The following is a 17001-nucleotide window of genomic DNA, read 5'->3' as shown; positions in this document are numbered from 1 at the left end:
CTTTTTCTTCTCAGTGCATAATTTCTTAAACTTACTTGGTGGCTTTAAGGTAAGTCTGGCTTCTCAGAAGTGCAGAATAGTGCAGTAGTGCAGGTGAATTCTCAGAAGCCAGAGTTTTGCTGCATGGTGATCTCCAGCAAAAATTTAAACAAAATTTAAAAAGTTTAAACAACAAAAAAATTATGGTTTTCCTGTATCATGATCTTCAGCAAAGGTTTAAACAAAATGCGTAATGGATATTGTGTAGGTTTAATGGTACTGTAGATGTTGGGTGTGGTTATTTACGTCTTACAAGGACATGCTAGGGGAATGATTTAAGATGTGCTTGTCTTCTTAGCCTCTACAGTAAAGCAGGTGGAGAAGCTCTGACTGTTATAGTACACTCTCTCTTTTCCCCCAAGTGTATTTCTGATATTTGTTTCTTGAACAGCAATGGTAAATAAGGAGGTTTGGGGTTTTTTTTTGTTTGTTTTTATAACCCTAACAACTCTGAATAAAACTCAGTTTCCATCTTGGGAACATCTTGCTTATAGAGTCTTTGTCAGCTTGCAAGTTGAAGTTTGAAGACCATTTTGCTCAGGAATCACATTTACTGTATTTCTCAGGATTATTATGTAACTGTGGACTAAAAACAGGCTTTCTCAGTTTTTCATCTTCTGCTGTCTGGTCCTTAATGCAGTCCATAATTACCTTCCTAGTAACTGTTTGTGATGCTGTAACTGAATGATGGATTGTAGAAATCCGTAATAAAAAATAAAATATATGTGTATATTCATAGGTAAAACACATGTGTGCATGCGTATGTACACATTCTTTTATACACCTATATGTGTGTACATGCATGGAAGTATATATGTATGTATACACACATGGAGCATATAGTTGGCAGTGTGTGTAGTTACACAACACAGTAGTAAATAGTAGGTGGAAGTGAATTCCTGAAACAAAGACTTTACTTTGTTATAAACATTGTCTGACATCTTTTAAAGCTTCCAATTTAAAAAAACGAAAGAAAACAAAAACCCAACAAACCAAAGGAATTAGTTCTGTTCAGTTCAGTAACTCAGTATGTTACGGCTGCTCCATTTGCTAGCAAACATGCATCTGTAAACAAAAACAGCAAAGACACCTTTGCAGACCAAGCTAGAAGGGATTTAGTTTTCCTCATCCTGGATTTTAAACTTTCTTAAGTAAGCAGAATTGTCAGTGCTGAATGTTAGATTTCCCCCTGAGAACATTGAATAACAGACCCTCAAAGCCAGTCTTGCTAAAGGAAGAGGGGCTAAAAAAGCAATCGTAGTGACAGGGGAGCTGTGAGAATATCTCTTCGCTGTGACTGCCTAACTGTGTTAGGGACCACAGAGGAATGTGCTTCTGCTGCTGTCCGGAGCTTCCTGTCCGCTGTGGAGCAGTTTTTAACACAGCAATGCCAAACTTTCTGCAGCTGCCCTTTGTTCTGCAACAAAATCTCTTCTCAGAACACATGGCAAAAAGGAAGTTCATTGTAATTTTCTGCTGTTGACTGTGCATATACACTGCAAAATTTAGTTTTGCTGTAGAGGCATGCAGGTTTTTTTAGTGTTAGTTTTCCTATTTATCTTCACTTGCAAAATGGCATTGTTAGCTCTGTTATTTTTGAGTGGCATTAGGGGGAGGCTCAAAATAGTTATGCTTAGTGTTGTGATGCCCACTGTGGAAAAAAGTAGAGAATATTTGACTTAATGATGAGAAAAGTAAATATAGGGAAGTTACTGTGAGCTGGTTGTGTTTTCACAAATTTGAGATAAATTTGCTAGTGTTTTTTTCTTGCACAAAGGCATAAAGCAAAGTAAGGCTTCTTCCAGAAATGTTGTCTTCTAATGTCCGAATGGTAAAGGGTACTACTCTTTCATAACCCACTATCCTTTCACCCCATAATATTTTGAATGCTCTGACTGCAAGAGTGAACAAGTCTAAATAGTAGCTATTTATAAATGATAGAATCTTTTCTGGAAATAACAGAATATAATAGAATAATAAATTGTATTCTGCATGTATGTGTATATATAAATTCATATTTACATATATACCTGTACATATACATAGTGTGTGTATATACACACATATGTTTTACATATACATGTATTGTTTATGATGGATTTACACAATCTGTTATGCATCTAATAGAAATCTCTACTAAAGTATCTAAAAGCTCTTTTTTTGAATGCTTTTGCATTGAATTGACTCTACAGACAGCTCAAAATTTCTGCAAAATGAGGTTGGCCACTAAAAAGCCAGGAGGTTCCTTTAAAATCAGAACTTAAATAAACGTGTGTCTGTGGGTATAATCTTTTTTTTTTTTCTCTCATGTGTTTTTCCCCCCAAAAATGATTGCATTCAATTTCTTTTATGCTTTTCTTCACAAGTATATTTTCTGTAAATTTTAAACCAGAATGTTCTGAGATGTTTACAGCATTACTGCAGAAGATAGATGTTTAAGTGAAACCCCAGATATCATGAAATCTGAAACAATATTTGTCAGCTTGTAGTTTTGGGCTACTGCGAACTGGTATCCTAAGATACTGCAGAGCTACAAGCACATTCAAAGGAAGGGACACGTGGAGATACATGGCATTGATGTCTACTGCACCATGTCTGCCTCGCTGACAGGATTTGAGTTCACCCCTTGCGACTGGAGACTTCAGGCATAATTAATGCAAAGCAATTAAGAAGTTTATTAATTAATGAACACATTATTAGGAAATTGGTAGAGCAGTAAAATAGTCAATGGTAGGCTATCGAATCAATTTGCCATTATATGCATATTATTATGCTCATCTATAAAGCTGCTAATTATAGGTCTAAATTATAATGAATCAGATCTGTGACTACTGAATTACAATTCTATAAGCACTGAGATGTGTAGCACTTTCACAAGCACTCCCCAATGTCAAGTCTTAGAGACCTTGTATGTTGATGTAAAAATGAAAGCAAGTGAACTACCTCCTCAGTATGTGAGCCAAATATAGAGCTATACATTGCCTAGCCTATGGCATCTTTTGAGACCACCTCTTTTCAGAGATTTATGTAGCATATCTGATAAAATGTGTTACTGGTGAACTTCTGTAAGATACCACTGTGCACTCTTACACGTTAAGAACTGATTTAAGAATTGTCTGGTTTAAAAGCAACTCAGGTATGGAAAAGAAGGAAGTCACAGGCATGTCACATTTTGGGATGAGAGTGTTAATAGTGCCTTTCAGGAAAAAGGAAGTCAAGTGACCTTTCAATAAGGTCAGGGTATGTTGGAATTTTCTTGTGGATTAAATTTGCTTTGATGGAGACTTTTTGCTTTGGAAAAGGAATGTTTAAGTGGATGCGGAAACTTATTTACAAGTTTGTCTGGTTGAATTGTGTTCGGATAGTGTGTGCAACTTCAAACTTTAGGACAGAAAAAATGGACACTAGTAGCTGTTCTATGGAACTTGGAAACCCCAGGTTTTATCCCAGTTCAAAGTACCTACATACAGCTGTGACATGAATTGTTTCCCAGTAGCTGTGGTAAAGCCAGCTAGTTTGCAAACGGTGTGATTCAAGCCTAAAATGATGTCAGTAGAGCTGCTAAGTGCTGGATAGGGCTCAACATGTTCTTGCTGACTGCTGGGGTAGTGCCTATGTAGTACAGTACTGCTTTTTTCTGTACTTTGCACTACAGCTAAGATAAGAAGGGAAATCTGCCATAACCAGCTTCAGTAGAATTCACATGGCATAACAATAGCAGTAGCAATATTCATTGAAATATGAGACAGTATATTCTTTGGAGTTCAGCAACATATTCTTCCAGAACATCCAGTCTGGTTAAAGAGAGTGTGTGTGAGCACAGACGCGTCAAGCAGTGAAGGCAAACGGAACTGTTTTTTCCTCTTTCCCATTCTTTACTTTGTTTTAGAATTCAGGGGGGAAGTGCAATTTTAATGCTAAATACCTTGTTTCTTACCTAAGGTAGTGATGACAATAAGCAGTGACAAACTCTCCTCTCCCCCCCACAACTCAATACAGAGGGACTTGGGAGCTTGCACCAATTGGCCATTATTTCTGGCTGTGGCTGGCTGCCTGCTTAAATGATTATTGGTTTTGATCAGTTCTGTTGAGGTCCAAAACAACCAATGGACTGCAAAGCTTTATGACAAACTTTTTGTGTGGAATTTATTGTAAATGTTACAGAATAGGACTACTAACATTCCAAAATTACAACAGAAGGACCACAAGAAACTTGTGGAAAGAAAGTTCTATGTAGATCTTCTGTAAGGAAAATCATCAACTGATGTAGCTTTACAAATGAGACTCCTTTTTTCTCCTTGCTTTTTAAAAATTATTTTCAACTATAGCAGTCACCCCACTCCTGTACTTTCTGAAACAGCACATTAGATAAAACTTTACAATGTGAGTAAAAGTTCTGTAAATCTGTTTGAGAATCTGTATGGATACAATCAAACTTCAGTTTGTCTCCCTCCTTGGACAGAAGTCTCGGGACTGGGGTGAGCCTTTGTAGAGGTGTGCTGTCTCTTTTTTCTTAGGCATAAAGAAACCTGTGGAAATACCTTCAGCAGGCAGAATATCTACTGCAAACCGGGTATCATTAAAACCTTTCTGCTTTGACCTTGGATTTTTCCACTCACTCTTATTCTAAACCTATCACTGGAAAGAGACTGCTGTTTTGTGGCTGCACATGGTGCTGAAAATTTTCTGTAGTATAGGATGGGACAGGACTATACTGCCTAAACATGAAGTGTGTTGCTTCTTCTTATTTATATGTGTGCATATGTACTTCAGTGCATATGTTTGTTTTGGATTGATGAACTAGTTCTAATTTTATTCTGTTTAAAAATTTTTAAAAAATATATGTGAAGACATTGTTGGCACACTGTGCATAATTACAGAATCACAGAATGTTAGGGGTTGGAAGGGACCTCTGTGGGTCATCTAGTCCAATCCCCCTGCCAAAGCAGGGTCACCTACAGCAGGCTGCACAGGACCTTGTCCAGGCGGGTCTTGAATATCTCCAGAGATATTCAGTGTCTCTCTGATTCCGTTATCAGAATTAAATGCGTGACTTGTGAGACATAGCTGTTTGGCAGCTAAATCTCTCTTGTGTATGGGGGGAAAAAAGAATGTTTTCTAAATTTGTCTTTATTTTTAGCATTCACAGGAACTGGGTTATTGTATTAATGAAGTTTTTTTTCTCTTCCCCCCCCCCCTTCTTTTGTAGGTAGCATTAGTACATCCTTTCAGTGCCACTCAATCCATCAAGATCACATTTGTAATGATGACAGTGACAAGGTGAGGCTTACATAAATGTTTCCTTCACAAGATGCACTGGCATTGGGGTTTTTTTATGTATTGCTTTTACTATACAAAGATTGTTTGTTTTTCAGGTATAGCAGTCAGTTTTCAGAGTTACTCTTTGAACTTGCTCTAGCATATTAAGAATTATATTTTACTCAAGACAGTATTTTAGTTACTTCAGAAGAAATTTTTCTTCAGTACTGCATTTTTCTTTTTACTTGTATTCCTTTGCCATTCTAAACATTTGTAATTGGCCATGTTGACACCCTCGGTTAATAAAGAACAGCAATGTTTTTTCTAATTTTTAGGTAAGGTAGCTTCTGGTTTTGGAGGTTATAGCCTAGCTAAGTGTTCAAAGCCTTTTTGCAGTAGCTGTATTTTCTGCATTTGAAGTTGGGAATTTTAAGGTTTTACAGATAGGAAGCTTCTGTTCAGTGCTGTCTACTAGCGTGCAAGTGTTTTCCTGACCTTTTTTTTGACACGTTCTCATATTAGCTTGCTTTGAGGCAGTAGAGTGATGGATATTAAATGTTCAATGATACTTGGACCAATAGTGCAAGTATGGCATGCGGAAGGGAAAAGTTTTGACACTGAACTGCTTGTGAGACTTGCTTTCATGTTCCTGTTATTGATGATGGTTTTACCTTAAACTTTACTGTCCTTAAATAATGCAAATTGTTCAACATTAGTTCAGCATGCAACATGTGTTACATTGTTTACAATTATGACACTTCACAGTAAACTAAGGTGTTGGTGTGAGGTGCCTGGAAAAGGGCATGTATTAGTCAAAAGATCTGGTTTGGAAAGTGGAATGTGACTTGCATGTCAGCACCTTGTTAACTGCACAAATCCTTGTGTTTTGAAATTCTGGAGTAAGTTTATAGTTGTTCCAGCTTATCCTAGAGCTAGATTTGTTTTTGGTGCAAGTTTCTTTTATTCCTCTACTGCCTAGTTTTCTTATTTCCCTCTCTTTTTTTTTCCCTCCTTCTTTTTTTTAATTGAATTTTATTTTTAGGTATCATCCTAGATTTGGGGGCCTGGTTTAACCTACAGATACTGCTCAAACATGTTATCCAGAATATGGCAAAACTATTTTAAGTTTCCAGTTGATTAACTGGTTAATTATTTTCAATAGTATGCACTGCCTTTTTTTTTTTTTTTTTTTTTGGCCCTTGTACACTTTGTTCCTGCAGGATTCTTGGGTGAGGAGCAGGTAGGGGAAATTTCCTTTCAGAGCCATCCTAGTGCACCAACTTAACACTGGCATTGCCTTTTAACATTCTTCCTTTGCTGTTGTTACACAGATGATCACCTCTGTGTTAGGTTGATTGTCTTCCCTTAGTTTTATTTCATATCATGGTATTTAAAACTGACTTAAGTCTTGTTGGAAATTCTGTTTGTTAGATGCTTCAAAGGTTTGGGGGGAGGGAGTAGGAAGGGGTGTGGCAGCTTACCTGGTTCAAATTTCAGATGTTTGGCACACCAACTGCCTCCGTATTAATAGAGGAACTGGGCCAAAACTTTACTTTTTTTACTTTTAATACTTTTAGGTATTATTTACCTAATATTTAGGGATGGTTGTAGAAAACAAACTTCTCATTGGTATTCATTCTGCACCAAATGAGAACTCCCAACTGTAAAAGCTGACTAAAGTGGAACTAGCTTAAAAAGCAAAAAGAATGTGTTTTGGGTGTATTTCAAAGATATGTTTTCATTCAAATGTCAGTTTTATTTGGTAGCAGCTTTGATTTTTCTGTGAGAATACATGAAGCTGTTTGCCTTGCATTTTATAGGAAATTGTAGTTGATCCCTTGATTAAAATGACTGCTTGTTTTGAAAAACAGGGAGCTATCTTCAGAACAGACATCTGTGCTCTTCTCAGATGTGCCACTGAACTCTGTGCTTTTATTTTAAAAGAGAAGTTAGAGCACTAATGCTCAGTTAGTGTCACTGGAGGGTATAGGCCGACTAGATGTCTGCTGTTATGTTTTTTGGTTGTTTGAAGGACTTGTGTATAAGGATATACTTTTTTAAAAATGATAAGTAGAGCTTCCTAAAAGCAGCTGGTTGCAGTAGTAGGGTACAATTGCAATTCTCTACCACTCTTCGCTTATATTTCACATGTGTGCATATTTTTCTGTTGGTTTTTGAACTGGTTATTAGTGTCCAGTGTGAATTACTTTGGAAATGAGAGTTCCGATTTATTCTGCCATTACTAAGAGACAGCACTTCTTCATTTTGTTAGGAATATCGTTGTCATGGTTTAAAGCAGGGCATCAATAAACTGAGTGGCAGATGCTCTCTATTAACCCCCACTCTTCCACCAGAGGAAGAGAAAAGGGAGAGACACTTACAAATTGAATGTAAAAAGGTTTACTAATAATACTAATAGTATTAATAATAAGAGAAATAAGGTAAAATACAGAAAACCGACACTGAGTTTCCTGGAGCTGGGTGCCGGGCGCTGGCGTCCTGCCAGCCACTGCCGGGCAGCACCAGGAAGTCCCGGACTGGATCCCGCAGCAGACAGGGACTGGACTCAGGAATACACGGATCAGAACCCGGATCAGTATTGCAGGTAGAAGAACGAGCAGGGTCCTCTTCAGCAGCCGGCCATGGACGAAGATAGCGAGACCCTCGTTATCCCCCAGCTTTAAACTGAGTCTGATGTGCATGGCATGGAATGTCGCGTTGGTCAGTATCGGGTCACCTGTCCTGTCCGCCCCTCCCCGCAAGTGCGACCCTTTGCGACTTGTCACTTGTGGGACCTAAGAGATCTGTCGGTGACCTTGGCTGCTATAGTGATAAAGAGGGGCCTTTTTCTGCATTCCTTTCCTACCGTTAGCTCAGTGTAACTACAAACATCAGTTGTTACCAGCTTTGGAGTGGACACTGTGTAAAATACGCAGCCAGATTCAGAAAAATGCAGTTACTTAGAAGAACTTATCTGTAAGGAAGATTCATTAAAAGAGAATCGATTCTGTTTTAACCAAAACCAGGACAATCATTTAAAGATACAATGCAGGATTTAGTTTATTTATTTATCTAAAATATTTTGTTTGTCATTGGACTTTTTTGTGTTCATTCTGGAAACTTTATGAAAAGCATGCCTTCAGAATAATTTGACATATCTTTGATAAGTCAATACGCATGTTTCAGTGAAATAATTTATTGCTCTGCGGCTGACCATGTGTAACCAGTTTTTGCATTGCAGGAGAAGTGTAAAGTATAGTATTTGACTGCAATCTGCATGTATTTTTACAGTAGGTTCTCCACAATCCCAGTCTTCATTTCCTGGACAACAGCATGAGAAAAGTTCTACACCACACATGGTAAACAAATGTTGTAATCTTAATGAAAACAATTCCCAGGCTTCCACCCCAATTACTTGATTTTGTTCACTTGGCATATGAGAATCTTGAATTCATATTCAGTGACATCAGCAGGAAACCAAAGTCTAAGATTTTTCATGTGTGGCCTTACCTGTATTAACAAGGATGTGTCATTGTTGACAGCATTATTAGTAGTACTAAGAACCTGTTCAATTTCGTAGCACCAAAACCAGTACTTTGCCTCTTGCCTTGTAAAAGGTCTAGTATAGCCTGGATACAGAGTACATTTCCCATTTTACTTAGTGTTGCTTTGGAGGTGAGAGCTTTTAAGCCTCAGTGCATGAGTCAGGGGACCCTTTTCTCATGGTTGTAATTTCTTTGATTTTTCTTTGAAGTGTAACGTGCTGTATATGTTTAATACCTATGATTTTTAAATGAACGAAATACTTAAAGTTGGTATCATCATTCTTAATATATTAAATAACAGAATTGAATAAGTTTCTTTACAGAGCACAGCATTTAAGGACAGGTTTTCATAACAAAGAACTATTATTCCTTGGAATACTACTTTGCTTTAATGCCCAAGCAGTGGTTTCCTACTAGTGTTTAAACAGAGATAGATGCAGGTGTATTATCCTGCAGAGCCTTTCAATCATATTCAGTTTATTTAGTTTAAAAAATGTTTTTTGTCCTTTGGGTGGTTGTTTCACCAGTGGTGTACTTCCATTAAAGGATGCTTGCTCAGTTTGAAAAGAAACTCCAAAGGTGCAACTCTTAACTACTCTTGGGACATTTCTTTTCAGAGATGTCATCGAGTTATCTATTCCTTAGTTCTCATGAACTTAAAAACCAAACTGACCACCCAGTAGTAATGGGGGGGGGAGCATCACAGAAGGATGGAATTTTTTCACTGCTACTAAGGGGTTGGAAATTATTATTACTTCCAAATATTTACCTTGCTTTACTTCTTTTTAACTTATTTTCATTTATTTTACTTTCATAGTATTACTTTTATTAGATTTGCTTTCTTATAGTAGGTAAGGAATTTCTTTTTGCTTGGTACTTATGACCCATATACATAAACCTACATGATTTGATTCACTTATTTCTAATCTTTAAATTTCCCAGTTATAGTTAGTACATATTCTGTTTCTTCAGTAATTTCTTGTTCCTGAACTTACTCATTTTTCTGACTTGATGGGCACCCAGTCCTCAGTCTGTGAACCAGAGGGCTGTGAAATCTTTACAAACATGTTTTTCACAAGAGAAGTATTTTACAAGTTCTAATGCTAAAAAGGTATCATCCACTTCTTTGTTTTCCTCTTTGGATGGTGTAGAGTGAGGTGTAGGATAAGCCTAACATACTCATCCATATAGCTGAACTCAGAACGATTCAGGAATTCAGGTATTTTAAGGTGCAACACATTTATTTGTATGTGATCTATAAAACAAGACTATTTGCATTCTTGTGGGGGACAACACAGAAAAAAATGGGAGTATTAGAAGGAATTTCTTTTGCTCCCTCCCATTTCAAAACTGGAAATAATTCCTCCTGTCCAATCAGGACAGCACTAATTCGTTCCTCTTGGTGTGTGTCGTCTGCCTCCCCTGTCAAGTTTCCGTTAATTCTGCCTATTTGTAGTGAGTAGCTTTCTGCCTTTTTCGTTTTCATTTCACATCTGGCAGCTGCAAGGGTATAGTTTACTGCTTTTCAACCACTTTAGTGCCTGGAGAAGCGTCTCCTCTGGAACATTAATTCTTTGCATCTGCAGCAGGCAGCTTGTTTTGTTTTCCTGCTCCACTGGCGCGGGCGCGGCCTGCCCTCCCGTCGCGGGTGTTCCCTGCCCGCTGCCCAGCCCCGCGCCCTCGCTTTCAGCTGTGGGAAGGAAGCGGCATCGCGGGGAGGCGCTGTCAGAGCGGGAGACCGCCCGGCTGCGGAGGCGCTGCCACCGGACAGAGCGGCTTCCGCCCCAGTGCGCAGGCCCTTAAGCTTTTCGGAGCGCCGCGCCGCAGCCAGGGCGTGGCTTAGCTGCGTCGCCTCCTCTTCCGGCCGCGGTGGTAACGTACGCCCGCTGGGCTCCCTGCCGTCCCCCGGTGCGAACAAAGAAAGCCCGCGTCGCCGACCTTGGGGCGGGGCCGGGCCGGGCCGGCTGGAGAGAGACGTCACCGCCCCCCGGAGACGGCGGGGTGCGCGCGGGGCCGCAGCGCCCCCGACGAGTGGAAGATGGCGGCGGGCGGCGGTCGCAGGCCGCGGGAGCAATCGACAGCGGCGCGGACGCAGAACGGGCGAGGGGCGCGCGGGGGACTCGACCTGTGATGGGCGGAGGGCGCTGGGCCGACGCTCCCGGAAGCGATCGCGCGGGCGGGCGGTGTAGGCCCGGCCCGGGCGGCAGCAGCGGGGCCCCGGGGCGACGCGACAGGAGGCGGCGTGGGAGCCTTGGCGGTGACTGCGGGGGGCGCGGAGGAGGCGGGGGCGGAGACCCGCCGTGCCCCGCGGCCTCAGGTACCGGCGTGGGGAGGGGTGGAGGAGGGCGGCGGGCCCGCCCGGGGCGGAGCCTCACCGGCAGCGTCCGGTGTCCCCGGCTTGTCAGCGGTGCGCCTGGCAGCCGAGGCGGAGAAGAGGGCAGTCTCCCTGCAGCGGGTATCCCGGACCCGGCTTTGTTGGGCCGCCGTTCGTAAGCGTGGAGGGCGAAGGAGGCCCGGCGGCCTTGGCGGGAGGTCGCCGCTGGGGAGCCCGAGCGGCCCCGTGTGCCTGCGTGGGAGCCGTGCTTCCATGTGGGGCGGCCTGCAAGGTGGACGAGAGCGGGGCAAGGTTGATTCGAGGGACACGAGCACTTGATCCTGTTAAAATTGTTTTATCTGCTTTGGCAAAAGTTGGAACTGGAACCTAAAACCCAGCTGATTGTGTAGAACTGAATTGCTGTGTGCTGTCCTCAAGAAGACAAGTGGGTTCATTGTGCTGCGTGCAAGGAGACAGCAAGTATCCCTGAAACACCAGGCAGCTGATTGTCCTCTCCCATTTTTACAGCAAAATAAAGTTTCCAGGTGTCTTTAATCCTCTCAAGCCAGTTGAGAAAGAACAGCTGTTCAAGGAAACATTGATGTTAGCAGTCGTATGTTTTAGGACATTCTGTTAGTGTTTTTCAGTATAGATATGTTAATTCCTATTCCTGTAGAACATGAAGGGGATTTTTTTAATACTTAGATCAGAAAGATGCTTCTTGTTTCTTTGAGAAGTGTATTTTAAAGCTGATTATGTGTTGAGATGTTTTCTGGGGACATGTATTTTAAGTTGTAATTGTTTATAGCGAGTAATACATAGAAGTTCATTGAACTGTAAGACATGAGAATGTTTGTTAATATATAGCATTTCTATTTAGAAACAAATTTTTGAGGGTAGTATTTGGAGCAAATGCGTATGTTCTTATAAGTTTATCAAATGTATAATGAGGCAACTGGAATGGTAAGATGAACACGATTATTGATAGTCTGCCTTATTCCAGAGCTGGTTACCGCTTGCTTAGCCATTGCTGCTGATGCACTTATTGTTAAATGACATTCACTGAGGCAACAACTTTGGTTTTAGTTGTCAAATTTATGGTATTAATCCACATCCTGGGGATTTTGCATTTGCTGGCCCAACTGACTCTTTAACTGCTTTGCAGCACTACGAGGATGAAAAATACAAAACTTTTTTCTCTTCAAGGGGGTATTGCAGCTGTGATATTAAGACACTCAGTGTTCTGAGAAAGAGGAAAGAACTCCATTTGAATACTTATGTGTGCAGTAAGTGAAAGGAGGGTGCAGTTGTTACAGGATTAAGTATGAGACAGGAGAGCAAACAGGTGCCATGGCACATTTAATGGCTAGTGAAAGTCGATAATGTTGTTGATCTTCCTTAATCATTGACTTTTTTCTAGCAAAAAACCCCTATGCAGACATAGAAAAACAATGTGAAGGTTTCCAGAGAATTGTTAGCAGGACATAGTATGTGTTAAGAGTGGTAATTGGTAATTGCGAGGAGTGGTATATAAATAAAAGGGGGTTATAAACTAGGGATCTCAAGATTCTCCTACATGAAACTTATGTTGTCATCTCCCCGACAGGAGATGGTTAGAGCAGGTTAAACTTTTTTTTTATTTGCACCTCGTTCACTTTGATTTTTTTAAATAGAACTATAATAAATACTAAGTTAAAGTTGCAAGCTGATCACTCCTTCCTTTGAACCTGCTGTGGTGTGGGAGTCACACTATATAATTATGTTCTCTTTTTCTGAAAGATACGATTTTGTCTTGGAAGCTGACATCACTGACATTGCTGCTGTTGGGATTTGTGAAGTGTATGCATCAGCTTATCTAAATACATTTTTTCAGTATGGTTTGTCAATGTTGTAACAGAAGATAATTTATGTGATTTAAAGTGATACTGTTTATGAAGTCAAGTTACTTTTTCAATTTGTTACTAAGAAAGTCTTTAATAATAAAATGATTTCTATGCAAGCTCTTGTTAGAGTGTAGAAAGGTTGTGCAGTTAGGAAGACAAGTTATTTCTTCAGGGCTACTGAATTGAAATTTAAATTGTAGTCTTGTTGCATTTTAGAGCTGTCATACTACATGGTCTAAATTGCTAGTGAATCTAATGGGAATTTGTGCAGAGCGAGCTGTGGAGTTCTAAAGTTTTTGTCACTTCATCTTTGTATGTAGCTCCAGCACCCCCACCTCCCACCCCAGAGGGATTTGAAAGGTGGGAATAAGGGTACAGGTAGGATGTGAAATTTCTTTTTTTCCTATATCTAGTCAAAAAATTATTTTGCCTGTGGAGGACTGATCCTTGAAACTTCTGGAAAGATGCAAGTTTGACTTAACCAGTTCATGCAGAAATAGTTTGTGGTTTCCTTCTCTATGTAAACATCTGTATAAAGTTAAGTAATCTAATATGGCATATTTAAATTCTATTATGGGAAAAGCTGGTATAGGTCTCTGATTTAACAGGGTGGTTTTCATAGTTTTTACTCCTTAGCTTCACTGAGGAGTAAGTAGGTTCCTCTTCTACTAAGCTCTTGAAAGATCAAGGAAACTTCCTTTGCTTTTTGGTGCCCTCCACTGATTTTTGTTTGTCAAAACATTGAGAGGTAGGGCTTTTTGCTCTTTAATAAGCCATAAAATGCTAACCGCAGCAGCACTTTAAAAGCAGTGGGAAAGGAAAAGAAAAAAAGGAAGCCCTTTTGCACCTTAAGTATTTTGTTGATTGCCATCTAACCCGTTTGTCTAAATTACAGTGGAACTGCTCCTCACCTGGTAGAAAAATAGTTAAGCAGTGTAAGTCTGCCTCACCTAGTGTCTTCTATAGGCATTCTAGCTGTGGACAGACTGATGCCTTTGCTCTTCCTCTCTCAGAAAAAACAGAGACTTTGTTTGTCTAATGTCCAGAGTTGTTGGTTCTTAGTCCTTTTTGTATTTCCCACTACAACCTCAGACACTATAAAAAGGAGCAGTGCTTCCTGTGAGCGCCACTATATATGCTGTATTTTGCTTGCTTTCTGTTTAAGTAGCCCTTTTATCTTGTCAGTCTTGCAATTTTGTTCCTGTCCCCGAAATCAGTGAACACATCTGTCCTAGCAAAGTTGGCAACTGCTTGAACTCAACCCTGTCTTCTCTCCGGAGCCTCTTGTCTTAGTCTTGTGGTCTGTCTTTGCCAGTACTGTTAATTTCTGACAGAACAGACCCAGTTTTTCTTTCACATTACAGTAGGAGTAAATCATTGTTTGAGCAGGGATGAGAGCATCCATGGCACAACTTAGGGTGCTGCTGAGCAGATGCTCTGTCTGGAAGGCTTCATGAAAGCTTTAGGAGATGGTTTTCTCTTTACACAAAAATGAAGAGCCTTTCTTCCTTATTCAGGTTATTTCTTTAGATGATCTGTATTGGGATTGTTGTATGAAAAAGCTGTGGTGAGCTGAGTGTTTTTGATGACCTGTGTTTTCAAAATCTGATTCTTAGAATTCAGTCTCTTGCAAAGACATTTAAAACTATTTTGTTGACAAGTACTGAGGGAGGGCATTTTTGTTTTCTTGTCCTCTCTGTGTAAGTCTGTTGGGAAAACATTGGAGCTGAATATAAAATGAGGGAAAATAAAGGGATTGCAGACATAAGAGCAGAAATGGGTATTATTTTTAAATAATGTTGTGGAAGGAACTTGTGAAGACAAATAGCAAAGTTCCAAGTGGATGAATATGGGTTTGAGAAAGATGTTTAGATCTGAACACAAAAGAGCCTGGCAAGACGAATACGTGTTTGGTCATTTTGCACATGAATCTCTGCTGACCATAGGTTAGAGATCCTATGTGAAGCTTTCTTCCTCCTTATTCTCAGCTTCCTTATTGTATCAAAGAACAGTTAAAGCACTCTACCTTAAGTTCAGATACAGAGTATAGTGTTTGTATTCTCTGGCTCAGCTTTCAATGCCTGGATGTGTACATATATGTGTAGTTGAAATGTGACTTAACAGTTCGTAGCCGTGATGGTGACTGTTCAGCATAGGGCAGAACTTGAGACTGTATGAAAAAAGTACACATCTCCCTGAATTTCTTGCACACTTTAAATTCTCATGTCTTTTATTCTCCTTAGTAAAAATGTGAGATGAGGTTTGAGAAGTCAGCAAACCATGCTTGTTTCAGTGCCCTTGGGGGAGTGAGGCTTTTTTTCCTTCATGTGTGATCTGATAAGTATCTTGTGGTTTGGGTTTTATTTAACAAAACTTACTCTGACTTTGCATGACAATAATCCTATTTTCTAAAGTAAATTGAAAGATCTACACAAGTATAAGCTGTTTCTTAAAGCTGAGGACCTACAGTATTTTCTCATATTCCTCTTTTAGGTTAACTTAGCAGAAAATACTGCGCCTCTCTTGGTTTTGCTGTCTTCCATAATTTGTCACTTACATTAAGAGGACTGAGTTCTTGACCCCTTACATGCCATTAGAAGGGTTATATACATGTCTAGATGACCTCTGTTAGATGACAGCCTCCCAATATGTGTATTTTGCAGGGGCAGAGGAACCAGCTGCTGTTGCAGCAGTTAATATATTCACAGGGCCTGTGGTGAGTCTGATGTGTGCAAAAATGAATTTCTACAAGGTACTGAGGGCAAAAGGTGTGTTCAAAGCCCAACTAATGGAGAAGATTTTTTTTTAAAGCTTTTTAAAATAACTCTATTAACTTATACAACTGTTAGTGAAAATTAAAATAGCCCATGTAGGTTTAAAACAAGTACTCTGTAATATGTAGTGCATAGTCTAAATATGGTAAGCTTTAAAAAGAATCATAAAATCATTTTGGTGGGAAAAGGCCTTAAGGTCATCGAGTCCAACCATGAAACTGACACTGCCAAGTCTGCCACTAAACTGTGTCCTTAAGTGAGAGATCTACACATCTTGTAAGTACCTCCAGGCATGGTGACTCCACCACTTCCGTGGGCAGCCTGTTCCAGTGCCTGACAACCCTTTCAGTGAAGAATTTTTTCCCAATATCCAATCTAAACCACCCCTGGGGAAACTTGGGGCTGTTTCCTCTCATCCTCTCACTTCTTACTTGGGAGAAGAGACCAACACCCACCTCACTACAACCTCCTTTCAGGAGAGTGATAAGGTCTTCCCTCAGCCTCCTCTTCTCCAGGCTAAACAGAGTTCCCTCAGCCGCTCCTTGTGAGACTTGTGCTCCAGACCCTTCACCAGCTTTGCTGCCCTTATCTGGATACACTCCAGCACCTCAGTGTAGTGAGGGGCCCAAAACAGAACATAGTATTTGAGGTACGGCCTCACCAGTGCTGAGTAGAGGGGGACTATCGCTTCCGTACTCCTGCTGGCCACACCATTTCTGATACAAGCCAGGATGGCGTTGGCCTTCTTGGCCACCTGGGCATGCTGCTGGCCCATGTTCAGCCATCTGTTGACCAACACCGCAATGTCCTCCTCCGCCAGGCAGCTTTCCAGCCACTTACCCAAGCCTGTAGCGTTGCATGGGGTTGTTGTTACCCAAGTGCAGGAACCGGCACTTGGGCTTGTTGAACCTCATGTGACTGACCTTAGATCTTCACTCCAGCCTGTCCAGATCCTTCTGCATAGCCTTTCTACCCTTGAGCAGATCAACACTCCCACCCAGCTTGGTGTCATTTGCAAACTTACTGAGGGAGCACTCAATCCGCTCATCCAGATCATTGATAAAGATACTGAACAGAACTGTCCCCAGTACTGAGCCCTGGGGAACACCACTCATGACCAGCCACCAGCTGGATTTAACTCTGGTCGCCATAACTCTTCGGGCTGGACCATTCAGCCAGTTCTTTAT

The 17001-nt window shown here is 40.6% G+C and overlaps 1 protein-coding gene across 4 annotated transcripts in view; it reads left to right on the top strand.

Moving 5' to 3' along the window:
- The window catches only part of RNF38 (ring finger protein 38), a 133177-nt gene that overhangs the window by 71261 nt on the left and 44915 nt on the right, over positions 1 to 17001 (top strand). For 2 of the 4 annotated variants that reach the window (XM_075447312.1, XM_075447313.1), the window contains exon 2: positions 5249 to 5319. The exons of 1 other annotated variant lie outside the window; for it this stretch is intronic. In XM_075447312.1, coding sequence (XP_075303427.1) covers positions 5249 to 5319 — 71 coding nt within the window. Of the gene's footprint in view, positions 1 to 5248; positions 5320 to 10986; positions 11161 to 17001 lie in introns of those variants that run through there. One more of the 4 variants, XM_075447314.1, reaches the window with a different exon arrangement.

The sequence above is a fragment of the Opisthocomus hoazin genome, chromosome Z, assembly GCF_030867145.1.
Source record: "Opisthocomus hoazin isolate bOpiHoa1 chromosome Z, bOpiHoa1.hap1, whole genome shotgun sequence".
Classification (NCBI taxonomy): Eukaryota; Metazoa; Chordata; class Aves; order Opisthocomiformes; family Opisthocomidae; genus Opisthocomus; species Opisthocomus hoazin.
This window is presented reverse-complemented; position numbering and strand designations above follow the sequence as displayed.